Source organism: Anolis carolinensis, chromosome 4, assembly GCF_035594765.1.
Source record: "Anolis carolinensis isolate JA03-04 chromosome 4, rAnoCar3.1.pri, whole genome shotgun sequence".
Taxonomy (NCBI): Eukaryota; Metazoa; Chordata; class Lepidosauria; order Squamata; family Dactyloidae; genus Anolis; species Anolis carolinensis.
Genome location: NC_085844.1, coordinates 189,996,153 through 190,010,545, shown reverse-complemented (window position 1 = coordinate 190,010,545; position 14,393 = coordinate 189,996,153). Strand labels below are relative to the sequence as shown.

Sequence of the window (14,393 nt, the reverse complement as noted above, 5' to 3'; positions counted from 1 at the left end):
CACTAAAATAAGATGATGTCACAGCCTTGTTAGATGGCATGTCTTGTTAATCTCACTTTTAAAAAAGCATGCCTAAGCTGGCCCATTTTAGTTTGAAGCTGAAAGCAGCTACATAGGAATCCTGACTTGGATTGACAAGAGATATGCCTGTTTTCCTGCCACCGTCTTCTCAGCTATTCTTTGCCTCCAGTAGAGCTCTTTACAGTAAAAATAAATAAATAGGAGGAGGCAAATAGCAACTGTTGAGGGATTTGGAACAGGAAACCATCATGGAGCATGAGCCAGACTGGTGGTCCCCAATGGCAAATTTTCTTCAGTTTTATGTTTCAGAATGAATGTGGCCACATAAGCATGCCTTTTACAAGTTCCTAGCCTGTCCCTTTGTCATCTCTTGACTGTATAGGTTTCATATTCTCAACTTTTCCTCTTTGTTTCCCAGTGATTTGACAGTGAAGCTCTGGAGTGCAAGGAAGCTACTGAAGAACCACACCTAGAATCTGGGGGAAAAGTAGACGTGATGGACCACAGTAGGGATTGCAAGAAGGCAAATGTGGTGTCCTTGCTGAACTTAGCTTTCTGGGGCTAAGATGTAGTATTTAGCTTTCCATTGGAATCTTCCATGCTCAAAGCTTCATGAACAGATGGCAGCCTGGTTTTTAGGTATTATATATACCAGCAAGTGTTTTGGTTGAATGATGTAAGGGAATCACTTTTCCTTTACCATTTTCATGTGTGATAAGATTTTGCAATATTAACAGAAGGATAAAATGAAACTGTAAATTGCCAGCAAGGGAAGTAGGTGAAGCTGGGGCCTTTGAATGTGTTTCTCAAGTCATTGGAATTCCTTTGCCATATATATAGTTCCCTGTCAAGATGGGTGACGAGCTCTGCGAATAGATGATTTTTTTCAGTTTGTAGGCCAGAGTTTTGCTAAAAGATAAAAGTGAGAGATCCCCCGCTCCCTCCCTAATACCTTAGGGAGCTATGTCTGCAATCTCCTATATGACCATGGAGCTGCCTGTTTCCAGCTTAGGCCTTTATGGTTTAACAGTGACACTGACAAAATGAAATCTACACATGCCAAATGCTTGCACAGCTGATTGGCAGATTTTAGAGAATATTTCTTGTTCTAGTTTGCTTGTTCATCCATTATTATTTTTAAATGGGGGAAGGATGGGAAGAAGTAATGTGAAAAAGAGTTACATTGATTTGAGTGCATGTGTGCTTTCTCTCAGTTTTCCTTTCAAAAGTATAATGGCTCAAAATGTTTTCATTTTGAGATACCTAAGTGGTTGTCATGCTGCCTTTCTCATGTTAAAATTGCGCAATTCCATTGTTTCAATGAGAACTATAACATTAGTGCATTATTTTTAATGGAATTGGGATTTCTTTAAATTGGAAGGTTAATTTTGGGATTTCAGTCTCAAACCAGAAATTATAAGATATTTTGCCCATTGTTTTGGATATGCAAAAAAGAGGGTCAGTCTTCTGGAATATGCATTGGATTTTCACTGTAAACATTTTTCTCAAGTGGCCTGGCAAATCCAAAATAATTTTAGACTGCAGATCTGTTTACTTTGTTTTCTCTCAATCGCAAAATACAGAAAAAAAGACTCTTTACACTGAGAGAAAATACCTTTTTGTCTGGGAGCAGAAAGATATGTGTGTCATGATGGTGGTGAGTTTCCCCCTCAGCCTTCAAACAGGGTAAGGCACTAGAACTTTTTGACAGTGACAATGACAAGAGTGACAACACTTTCCCTTGAAGAAAATGAGCTTGGTTCCTTAATCTCATTAATCCACCTTTTTTGTTTACACCTGTTTGAACTATAGAGATACTATTTCTTCATATTTACAGTATATTCTTGTCGCCACCACAAGGAAAATACGCAGGAGAGGTTTGATTCTCTATGCTTCACTCAGCTTGAATTTCACTGGACATTTTTCAACCTACTTGAGTTTACCAATGGACACTTGATGTAAGAAAGAAGCAGCCGCTTTCACCTGTTTCAAACATTCCAGAGCTGCCCGGATCTCATTGGAGTGTTTATTGGGTTCTCCTTTCCCTCACTTGGATGGTAATGTGTTTCATACTTGAAGTCTCATCACAGCTCATGGCCAGCAGACTTGGGGAAAGCAGCATGCTGGTAGTCAAATGTGGACAATCAGACTGAAGGGACCTTGCCTCCCAGATGCTTCAGGCTCTTTGACAGCATTTCCCCTGCCCTGGTTTGAAAGAAGCATCTGTTCTAATAAACTGGGCTGGCTATGAACTTTGTCCACCTACAGGCATTGTGAAGACCTCACTTCTATGTGGTGAAGCTGTGGTTTCTTCCATTGGAGTAGGAAATTGTACTGTAATTTTATATGAGTATTCAAGAGGTTCTGCATATTGTCTTGTGCTTTATTTGGGGGAGGGGGGGTAGCAGGAAGGAGGGGGTTGTGTGAGAGTGAATGCTTTTAAGAAGGTGAGGACTTGTTTTGAGTTAACCTACCTCATGGTCTAAGGTATTTGGAGTTTTGTTTGTTTGTGTTTAATGTCAATGAAACTTGAATTGGTCTGGGGAACGCACATTTTCACTGGCCCTGGTTTCTGAGTTGAAGAGCTCAAACAGCAAAATGAAGGCATGTTGAGAACAGCTGGGCTCTCTGCTTTGTCTTCACAGCTGGCAAGCAATGTTCAAGCCTTGCTGTATTTTTGCCAGCTGAACCATTTGAATAAGCTGTTCATAAATGTTAAGCCTGATATTTATTGAATCATGTTGTCTTTTTAGTCTTTTGAATTGTCATTCTGGACAGAGTTAGGAAATGATTCAGTTGTTTAAATCATGGAAGAGATACCATCTTCCATTGGCAACAAAATTGGCACAATCCCCATTCCCCTCACATAGCTACCTAGGCTAACTTGGCTAGTATTTAGGGAAGCTTGTAGTCACCTGTGAATGTTTTTTTTTTTGCCTACAAAAAATTAGGAATAGATTGTGAATTAGCTACACACATTTCACCTGAAGCCTTCCTATATTTTCGTAGGAAGTTTGTGTAGAACAAAGAATATAAAATGTCCTATAAAATAATACTTGATATAACTGAATCAGAGGGCACTCTTCTCATCTGTTAAATTATTGACCATATTGCCATATAGTCCCAAGTGCCTTAATGCTATTCTTAGCAATTAGGGTATGGGATTATATTTCCTCATACTGAAGAAACCCCAGCCACATTTACTCTTATTCTCATACTTATTCTCATTTTCTCTCTCTCTCTCTCTCTCCCTCCCTCCCTCCTCCTGTTCCCATGGATGTGGCAGAAAGTGCAAATCTCTAGAAACTGAAATCAGGTGCAATCTGGTGGAAGCATTTTATTGGAATTTGTTAAGGAGAGTTTGCCCTCCTGGGGATAGTACTTGAAGCACATAGTGGAAAGGATTAAAAATAACAAAAGCCGAAAATCTCATCTGTTTCTAGTGGCCTATTGATGTTCATCAATGGGACACTGTAATAAGACTCAAAGGTGGCTTTACATAATCTTCTTAGTTTGTCCAGCAGCACTGGGAGATTTAAGCCATACTAACATGGTGTCCCAATGGCACAACTTTTCAATTAAGAGAGGCCTCCTGGTGATAGAGTAAAGTACAATTTCCCTGCATCCCAAGAAGAGGCACTGCAGGGAAGGTCCTTATGCACATAAATAACCTAAGACATGGCTGTTTGCTCCACCAGTTGGTCTCTGTCTACACAAGACTTTGCTTCAAAAAGCATGTGCCTTTTCTTGTCCTGAAAGGGTTGTGTTTTGGGGTTTTAGTGTGTTTTTAACAAAAAGCTGGTGCTTGTTTGGGGATTCTGTGAGGAGCTGTATCATCTGGCATAATGGTCTTTTGTATGTGTGCGCGCGCATATGTATGAAAGGATAATAAGGTGTGTAATATTTTATACCTCTGTGTAAATAGTGTAAGTTATTTAAGGTTCTGGATGTACATGGTTTTCCAATGAACGTGTTTGTTTCTCCTATTAATAAATAAATTTAAGAAAATCATTGCATTTTTTAAATAAGAAAGAGACAAAAAGGTTCTCCAAATAGTATACAGACTAAATTAATGAATTTGTTTTTTGATGTGGATTTGACCAAGTGACTCCAGTCCAGTAGAAAATAGCAGATAAAGCCATTAACAAATAGATTTAAGCAGAATTAAGTAGCATGAGATCCAAACTCTTCTTTATAAGTGAATAGTACTTCCATACTTAAATTAGAGCATGCCTTTGGGGCTCAAATAGAACACTGACTGTCTCCAAAAAAGAAATGAAAGCTGAAGTGTCAAGAAAAACATGAAATTTCAATGATGTATTCTATTCAAAATAAAGTGTCCAAATAGATTTAACACTGTTTACTGCCGAGTCAGGGATAACCATTACAGAGACAGGCACTTCAGAAACAAAACTTGCACAACTTGGTTAATTGACAATAAGTCCTGCAGAAACTACATCCTTACCCATCATGTCTGATTAGTAGTGGTTTGGCATCCCTAGTTTTACTACAGAAAAAAGGCAAGGATTATGTAGAACGAGGTGCTTGGAAATGGTCGTGTAATATGCAGTAAGAAGCTAAAGCAGATGTCTGCAAAAGACAAAAGGTTGGAATAACACATATTCTTGTTAAAAGGACCAGATTGTGACTTATCTCAGAATCTAAGTAGGGTCAACTCTGGTTGATATTTGCATTGGAGAGTGCCAGCAAATATTATGTGCTGTAGGATGTGTTTCAGAAGAAGGAACTAGCAAAACAATTTCTCAGTATTGCTTGCCTAAGAAAATCCTATAAAATGTATTGGGGTTGCCCTAAATTAAACACATGCAGACACACATGCTTTGTAATGTTCAGGTGCTTTCTGTGAATGGCATGTCCAATGTTTTTGCACCAGAGTTCAGGACAATACTAGCTGTCTTACTGTACATTCATTGCCCGCCCTACTGACTTGCAATTTTTTAAAAACCCTCTAGTTTGGTCAGCAAGTAGAAACTATGACTAGACTTAATCTTGTGGCAAGAAAGTAGAAAGAGATGTCTCCACTGTATAAAGTAATGAGGGTTAAATACCTACAAAAACAGAGCAACATAGTATGTTTCACCCATGAAAATGATCTGCCTTTTGAGTACAATTCTCTATTAAAACCGAAAATACAGAATTTGCAATTCATACATAAAACCAAAGAGACAGAATTTCTATAGCAGCCTCCATAGCAAAGCAGAACAGTGGTTTATAAAATAAACTACACTCAGAATGGTTCTTCTCATAGAAGCTATGAATGGCTCTTTAGACTAAATCTTGTTTTCATAACCTACAGGCACCCCAGATGTTTCCAGCACAGACAGAAATGAATAAATAGGCTAATTAGTGTTGAAGGTCTTCCGTGTCCTTTGCAATCCACACAGCACAAAGAAACCCAATTATTGGGTGGTAAATCCATAATGGTAAATTCATTGTCAGATGACCATAAGAGCAAAGAAAAATCCTGAAGTATACTCTCTTCTGCAAGCTTCTTAATGTTCTCTCATATAGCAAAACTGGTAGATTCAGGATTATGCTTGGTCCAGGTCCTTATTCTAGATGGTCAGCCTGCTGACAATGCCAACTTCTGCAAGGTGGGTAGATTCAGACTTGAGTAATTATTTCACCATTTTCTGGCACATAGACTTGCACAGGGGCTCCTTCTGGAGAGCGTTTCAAGATATGGATACGGGGCACCTGCAAAATGCAAAATCCAATTTTTAATAGCAGTGTCCACCAATAAATATTTCACAACTGCTAAAGAGATTTTTCTCATTTAGACAATATTAAAATATATGCTATGCGTTACAGTCACTTCTCACCTCTCTTGTGTCAGGAAAATGTGATTTGTTTTGCTCTACTTAAAAAAATTAGTTCCACTCTTATAATTAAGTCAAGGGGAGAAATTGTTTTTCTTCTGTTCCTCATATTCAATAGTGTTTAATTAACTATAATCTCCTAAAGGAATTCACTTTTAAAAGCTGAGTGTCTGGCAGCAACCAAATATTCAAAATTCACAGAGTGTATAGAAAAATTTAACTCACTGAACACAGCAGCATAGAATCAGACAACTCAGATTTTTTTTTTTAAATCTTGGGTTTTACCAAGAGTAGGGAAGTACTTTGCCAGAGACAAGACAGTTCTTACTTACATCAGTATTGGCATTTAAGGATACAAATTACTTGCCTCTCCCCGCCCTAAGACTAGATCTGAATTGTTTCACAAATGAGCTCGAAATCTCAAGTATTGCTTCTCATGTTTGTGACACCCAAAGGCCCAGTAGCTACAAAGCTAGAATTCCAACTATTTGTTTTAGAAGAGTTGCTATATTCTGTCTTTTGCTACAAGATACCTTAAAATCCTCATGGAAGACTAATGTGGCATTCGTAGACTCAAGACTGCTTCATTTGACAATTATACTAAATCATACATAACAATAAGAATCCTTATAGTTTCCTGTATAAACCCATTTATATAATGTGCTGGGTTTTGCTAATCATGCTGGTGTGCATGTGTGCCTTAATTATGTATTTTTAATATTTTTTTTAATTGTTTAATTTTAACAACAGCAGCAGCACAGACCTTGCTATAAAGGAATTTTATAGAATCAAAACCATGCGCTTCCATTCATCATGCAAAAAAGATTTGAAACCAGACCAGTCTTTCACCTGAAACTGAGCTCCAAGGCTCATAAAGTCAAGACACTCAAAAAAACACATATGCCTCACTATTGGAATTTCAGCATTAACCATTATCTTGCCACAGGTTTAGATAATATTGCGTGATCCGAGTTCCAATGAAAGTGGATTGAGTGGACAAAGGCACACAAATGTGTAGTCCAGAGACCTGTTTCTTGTTGCGCAAAGAGTTCCAGGAGGGGTCCATCCTTGTTAGATTAAAATTTCATTGTTCCTGTCTGTGAGAGTGGAGGCAAGCATTGAACAGAATGGGAGGAACCCAAAAGGCAAGCTCTCACTTGCATGGTTTGGGCCTCTTCCCAGTGCCTCAGGCTAGGGAGATACCCAAGGAAGGGTGTGCAACAGTTTCATACATCTAGAAGACATAATTCACAAAGACAAAACCAGGATATATATCATACAGAACACATCTCATTGAGTATATTTCCCAAGGAATGTCAAAAGTATAGTGTGCAAAATTTCCAGAAGATTGTGCCTTTGTAACTAGCCCTCAAAACAATGACCATCAGAATAAACATCTAACAACATCTCCAATCTATATATATAAAAGAGTGATGGCATCAGGGCAGCCGGCAAAACAACAAAACTACAGGCCCCCCAACCTCGAAATTTGACAACACAACCCATCAATCATGGTTCTAGGTTGATACAACAAAAAGAAAAGAAAAATAAAGTCCTAATTAGAGGGAGGGGAATAATAGTTTTTATCCAATTGCTGCCAGTTTGAAGGCTAAGCTCCGCCCACTTGGTCTCCTAGCAACCGCCTCAGCCCAGGGGACAGGCACAGTTAGGCCTCACTTAGGCCTCTTCCACAGATTATCAGATTTAAACTGGATTATATGGCAGTGTAGACTCAAGGCCCTTCCACACAGCTATATAACCCATTTAGAATCTTATATTATCTGCTTTGCACTGGATTATCTTGAGTCCACACTGCCATATAATCCACTTCAGTGTGCATACTAAACATAAAGACAACCATACAACAGACATTCAATACCACCACTACCTCAACAATTTCTCACCAACAACGCCACAGCAACGCGTGGCCGGGCACAGCTAGTAAGCATATAAATTAAGAGGTTCAGAAGTTTATGGATAGCTGGATTTTGCTGAGAAGGAAGTTCAGAAGACATCCAGTAGACAAAATGTAGGTGTTATAATACATATTAACTATGATTAGAGAACATCATCTCTCGTAATCACAAACATTAAGCAATGTGTTAGGCCTTGATACAGACATTTATAATCCATGAATAATTTTGAATGTTCAAGCCATTTTCAATTACTGATCTGTATAAGAAATTTAGGGTTATTTGAAGCACTCAATAGCTGATGGGAAAGAAATGAAAGTACCCCTTTTGCTCTCATGATATTTCTATTCAAGATCACTCCCTTGGAGGACTGCTTTTTCAGAAAAAGAAAAAATAATATAATAAAATATACAGTAGAGTCCAATTATCCAACACTCACTTATCCAACATTCTGGATTATCCAACACATTTTTGTAGTCAATGTTTTCAATACATCATGATATTTTGGTGCTAAATTCGTAAATACAGTAATTACTACATAGCATTACTGCGTATTGAACTGCTTTTTCTGTCAAATTTGTTGTATAATATGATGTTTGGGTGCTTAATTTGTAAAATCATAACCTATTTTGATGTTTAATAGGCTTGTTCTTAATCTCTCCTTATTATCCAACATATTCGCTTATCCAATGTTCTTCCGGCCTGTTTACGTTGGATAAGTGAGACTCTACTGTAATAATCTGTCAGCCCTAAGTCATGTCAAGTGTTCGCCCACAAAGGGGCTCTGAATGTACTTTCCTTCAAACAATGACTCATATTGTTTGCAACTTTCCTCAAGCTACTGTCCTGGCTGATTTCTTCAATGCGAAGAATCATCCATTACACAGTTCGTTTCTAATGCTCTTGCCATGCTTCCGAAGACATGCTTCAATCATTGGAGTACCCTACAACAGCCATTTATTAGCCTGGAAAGATAGTAGATGCCTGGGTAGTTCTGTGGTGGGGAGTTGACACCACCCTCCAGTATTTCCATCTGGGAACATACTACCAGTTCTCTTTCCCCAGCCGCATTACTGCAATGTGCCTTCTGGGGGTAAGGAGTTGTGCAAGAATATACACTCCATACATTCTTTTGCGACAACCAAAAAAGGACTTATACTAATTTAACCCCAGGTCATTAAAAGGACTCTGGCAATTGGCTCCTGCTTTTGTGGTAATGATTTCATGAAAAGGCCTCAGTCACAAGTTTGGAAGGTAAACCCGAGTAGTTTGTACAGCTCACTTTCAATATGAGACCTGAGCTGCAGCCTTCTGAATTACTCTGGCCACCTTCCTGTCTTCCCTCTTTATTTTTCCTGGCAGCAATGCCAAAGTAAGTTCTCACTGAATTCCTTCCACTCTCTGGCTGCCCAAAGTTGGGGCAAGGAGCATGCCCAGAGGATCCTGGCACTGGTGGCACTGCTTTTGCACCAGTCCAGAAGACATCAGTGAGCAAGTAGCAAGATACCTCCTGTTGCCTTAGGAGGAAATGGGGCTGGGGGATTTCCAACAAGAATTTTTATTGTTGCCACATCCAGCTTAGTTAAATGAAAATGGAAAAGTGGGGATTCAGCACTCCAGGGAAGATTATAATCAGATTCTATCATGGTTCAATTATGTCATCAGGAGAGCAATGTGGTCTGAGCTGGACTCAGAATAACTGAGCTATTATCTGCTTTGGAGGAGGAAATAGATCGGTTGGCTGAATTCGGTTCCTAACTAAACTGCAAGGACAGGCACTTGTTGCTCATTTTTAATTTCACTTGGATATTATCTTCCTAGAAACAGCAACATTATCACATAATAATTGAAATGTAGCTATGTGATGGTATCAGTAAGGACAACTAAAGGTCATTCAAGTTGAGAGCAGTATTTCTTGAGTGAAACAACACACTATGATTTGCTTTTACAGTTCTGTTGTTAGTAGTCATAAAACTCAATCCATAGCCTTCATCCACCTTGAAAAATGCACTCAGACACTATGCACTCCTTTTAAGGGATTCACACATTCATTTGCTCATAACATGGTCACCTCGCTGCACTGCAATTCCCACCATTAATGTTCATCAAAACCGTTGTTGAAGGATGCTGGGCTTTACTGACTAAATCCTGTTATCAGTCCTGCCTAGAGCAGAACTACTGAATAACTGAAAATTACATTGACTCACAATTCAACAACTTATTGAATTAATCTACTAGCTGGGACTAACAAATAGGATGGCAGCCAATGTCTGCTAATTTCTGGAGAGCCATAGTTGCTCACTCTTGGTTTATAATAAAAGGTTAACAAGCTAGCACATTAGCTTGCATTCTTAGATAACAGTAGCTGGTCTGTTAAGGGAATTATGGGGCTGTGAACAAAGAGTCATGGGAAATATGGGTTCTCCTTTCCCCAGATTAGATCTTACCTGAACTTGTTGCCCTCTGGAAGATGAAAGGAGCGCCTCTCTGCCTGGCCCACTGCGCATGTGGAAAGCCCCTTGCCTGTCCAGTGAATGTGGCCGTGCATTGCGCAACCGAGTCCGTTCATGCCATGATTTTAGCTCTTCTGTCACCACTGACTTGGAGAGGGCCCGAGGGCCTATTGGGGGGCAGTCCTTCAGTGAGGGTGTGCGTACCACCCGACTCTGGGAAACAATGGACCTGTGGAATCTGACTGGCACCACCTCTTCCTTGAAGGCCAAGTGGGCAGAGCTGGCAGACAAAAAGGGTGGCCGACCTCGACAAAACTCCATCCCAGCAGGAATGTGACCATCAGCTATATACTCCACAGCAGGGAAGTAACCTGAAGATGACAACAGCTTCTGTGGACACTGACAGTGGTATTCTGCTTCTTGTCCTCTGCTGGTCTGGGGCTGGAAGGGTTCCTCCATGGGCACTGAAGACACTGGTTTCAAGAAGGAGATGTCAGGACTGCTGCTCCCTGCAGACGTAGTATAAGAGATGCTGGAAGCATCTGAATTGCTGTCTTCTGAGGCAGAGTGAAAGGTCGGTTTGATGGCTGGATTGGGTTTAGATGTAGAAAAGCAATACTCAGGGACAGTGACTGTGTAGTAGGTGGGGCGTCGCCTTGGCAATGCGCTTCTTCTGTGGGGCTCCAAACCGTCCCGGGATGAAGACACCCTGTTGGCCAGAAGGGTATAGTTAGAACTCCAAATGTCAGCAATTCTTGTTCTCATGCAAGAGTACATCATCCCATTATACCCCAAATCTCAGATAGTTTAACAGAATCAGAGAAGAGGAAAACAGATATTGGGCACAGTTTTCAAAGTATGCAATGAATTTATGCCAACTATTCTACTTACCTCAAGAACATCAGGACTTGGTGCTTTATTTGAGGCACAAGATAATAAGAGTCTGTTTAGGTTCCAGATTCAAAGTCAGGTAACAAGGGCAAATTTCTCACATCGGCATTACACTTTAGAGTACCTTATCAGGACCTCTTTTTTCATAGAGTAACATTTAGTACCTTATCAGTTGAGCTTGCCCTCTTCTTCCCAGTAATTCTGGTGTTGGTGGAGCACTGGAACCAGCCTGCCTCCTTCCTTCCAGCTTCCTAGGAGGAACAACATTGCAGGCAGAAGCCTCAGTTCTCCTCTGAGCAGCAGGACTGGGTGCAGGTTGTGCCACCACAACTGGACTGCTGCAAAACAAACAACAACAAAAATGAAATGACATATTAGAGAATAGTCTATTTCTCTAGCCTCTAGTTGTTATCACTTTTCCTTGCCAGCAAAACAATGAGGACCACAGATCTAAGCATATTTGCAAAGTCAGCTGTTCTGGCATAGTTAACTGTTTAGTTGAAACTGCTGTCTCTAGGTCAGTAGTTGTCTATAGGCCACTAAATAGCTTTTCTGCATTTGCATCTTCCTTAATGCAAAGATATGTACATACTTTACATTTTATTTTATCTAGCAGACTTATAGACTGCCTTTCAGTGTTACCACACTTAGGAATTAGTTGAAGAAATATAAAACAACCAGAATAAAACAGGAAAACAAAAGGGGGAAACCCTCTTTAAAATTGTAGATGGGTAAAATAAATAGTGGCATTACAAGTGAAGCCTATTCCACAAACACTTTTAAAACCTTAGTTAACATTTAAACCAAAAGCACAAAATAATTGATTCCACACAGGATTTCATGGAGATAGCATGGATCAATCCAAAGTGGCATAAAAAGATTCAAGTTTCTCTTGAATACTTCTAATGCATGTGCATGAACTGACTCCAAAAGCAATCTACTGCTTCCCATACAAAAGGACCAGAGTACCACCTACTGAATGACCCACCCTTCAATGTTTGACTGATTTTTCTTACAGATGAGATTTCAAAAACAAATGAATCCTGCAAACAAGTTCAGTTTCTATCATAGACGCTTAGAGGCATCTGGGCCAACTCCCTGCCATGCAGAAATACACATATTGCATCATCCCTAAAAGATGCCCATCCAACCTTTGCTTAAATACCTCCAAAGCCAAAGCCTGTTCTACTGTTGAATTGCTCTTACAATAAGAAGTTCTTCCTAATGTTCATCTCTGGAATAAATATTACAGCCTTTTTCCTAACAAAGCTTCACAAATACCTTATTTTAATCATTCTTATAACAACCTTTTAAAGTGAATAATATTGCCAGATATGATTGCTAAGAGTTCATGAATGGATATTTGATCCAATGACTTCAAGATAATGCACTTCATTGGCAACACCTGACTGTGCTATACGTGCTATCAAATTGCTTGCCTGAAGGCTATAGTTTACATATGAAGGTTTCAACTCAGTATTAAAAGATCCGTGAAAACTGTCCTATACCAAAGGCACAACAGAAGGACGAGTGAACTCTCTTCACCTTGGCACACTGCTGGGCTCTGAAGTTTTCTTGGGCTTCTCATAGGGTTTATCCAGACTGGTCTCTTTCCATGGGCTGTTTTGGATAGGCGAGCTTTCCACACTGGTGGCTTGATTGTGAGTTTGTCTTTCTGGCAAGCCAGGATGAGAGGACTGGACTGAAGGATTCTGCAAGGGTTGGTAGTGTGTGGAAGCTGGAAGCTTTGGTGGAAGACTAGGGCTCACCATCTGGGGTTCTTAAAGAAAAAAAATGTGAAAAAAATTACAACTTGCCAACAATAGAAAATTAGATGGTAGCATCAGAGACAGCGATCTTAGTTTCATTATTCCATTCAAAATCCACACCGAAGGTTATCATCACTAAATTGAACTGAAAATAGGCTGTTCAATTTAACAGCTTTTCAGAATTATATAGAATACACACACACACACACACACACAGACACACACTTTCATATGTGCATGGGCTCCCTTTGATAATTTACATGAGACCCATTAGAAATGACTCTGCAGTCTTTGAACTGCTTAGGTCATGTGTACCAACTTAGATAAAATCCTGCTTATTTTTTGAGTTTATTAAGATGGCATAGCCAATTCTTTAATTGTGTGATACAAGATCATGGAGAAGTGGTAATCTATTTTTCATGGCATGAGAATCAGCTGAGTCTAGATGCTGAAATAAGCTGAATGGAGGCCAAAAACCAGAATCCGAGTAAAATGGATACTCCGTGGATTGATAGTTCTGAAGTCTGGCAATGGGGTAAGGGATCTGCGCTAAATAGGGTGCAATCTGTATGGGAGCAGTGCATAACTTGGCAGTACTCCTTCAGATTTTCTAGATTACCTTTTCTTTGAAAATGAAATGTGATTTGCCTTTCCTGGAGCCTTTTTAATAGGAAGCAAGATCTCTTTTCCATTATTTATTTATTTTTTTGGACTTTCACCATTTCCAATTTAGTGTCTTGCATCTGGTATATTTGCCAGCTCATATGGACCCAAGAAAGATTGATTGACAGAAAACCAGCTCTCAGAAACACTGCAGTTTACTGAGATCCATGCAATAAATACTTTGGGGGCCCCTACCCTCTAGAATGAATGCATTTTAACCCTGTGATTTGTAGCTTGCGAGGCATAGGCACTCTGGCACAGAAGGCTAAAGATATTGTAAAACTACAGTTCCCATGACCCCACAGTACTGAGCCATGGTAGTTAAAATGGCATCAAACTGCATTGATTCTATAGTGCTGATGTACTCCATTCTGCATTCTGTCATTCTTTCACAATCTTATAGAAGGCTGGTTTGTACGGAATGGAGAGCCATGAAGAGGAGTGTCATAGCGGGCATGGGACTGCTCAAATCTATCACAGCCTGGGAAACAAGATTTGCATTGGGAAAGGCTGCAATCCACTCCCATAACTTTGTTCTCACGCTTGCCTGTGCAAAAGAGGGAAAGGGATATGCATAAGGTGACAATAAAATTGAGATCATTAACTTCCAGCTTACCTTTCTCTACCTGAGAAGGCTCTAACAGGAGGCTCTCATCACAGGCACTGAATCCTGGGAGAAAAATAGGAACGGGCCTTGAAAAACAGGACTTGTAACAAAACGTTGCCATACAAAGTGCTGCTATTGAAGTTTTGAAATGTATAATTTCATTCCACACTTTCCATTTGATATCCGCCCCCTCCATCAACAGTATGGCAGCATTCTGTGATCAATGAGCAGGTTCA

At 39.7% G+C, this 14,393-nt stretch overlaps 2 protein-coding genes across 9 annotated transcripts in view; one reads left to right on the top strand and one right to left on the bottom strand.

The window, feature by feature from the left end:
- Positions 1-4,032, top strand: part of kif21b (kinesin family member 21B) — an 82,423-nt gene extending 78,391 nt beyond the window's left edge. For all 4 annotated transcript variants that reach the window (XR_010005456.1, XR_010005455.1, XM_062978419.1 and 1 more), the window contains one exon: positions 440-4,032. Coding sequence is in view for 2 of the 4 variants with exons in the window: in XM_062978419.1 (XP_062834489.1) it covers positions 440-494 (55 nt within the window). In the remaining 2 variants the exon portion in view is untranslated. The remainder of the gene's footprint in view (positions 1-439) is intronic.
- A 291-nt stretch (positions 4,033-4,323) lies between these two features.
- Positions 4,324-14,393, bottom strand: part of inava (innate immunity activator) — a 49,681-nt gene continuing 39,611 nt past the window's right edge. For 4 of the 5 annotated variants that reach the window (XM_008109801.3, XM_016993331.2, XM_008109802.3 and 1 more), the window contains exons 6-10: positions 14,167-14,220; positions 12,664-12,898; positions 11,283-11,456; positions 10,222-10,936; positions 4,324-5,739 (exon numbers count right to left, since the gene is read on the bottom strand). In XM_008109801.3, coding sequence (XP_008108008.1) covers positions 5,647-5,739; positions 10,222-10,936; positions 11,283-11,456; positions 12,664-12,898; positions 14,167-14,220 — 1,271 coding nt within the window. In that variant the 3' untranslated portion in view covers positions 4,324-5,646. The remainder of the gene's footprint in view (positions 5,740-10,221; positions 10,937-11,282; positions 11,457-12,663; positions 12,899-14,166; positions 14,221-14,393) is intronic. The other variant, XM_062978420.1, reaches the window with a different exon arrangement.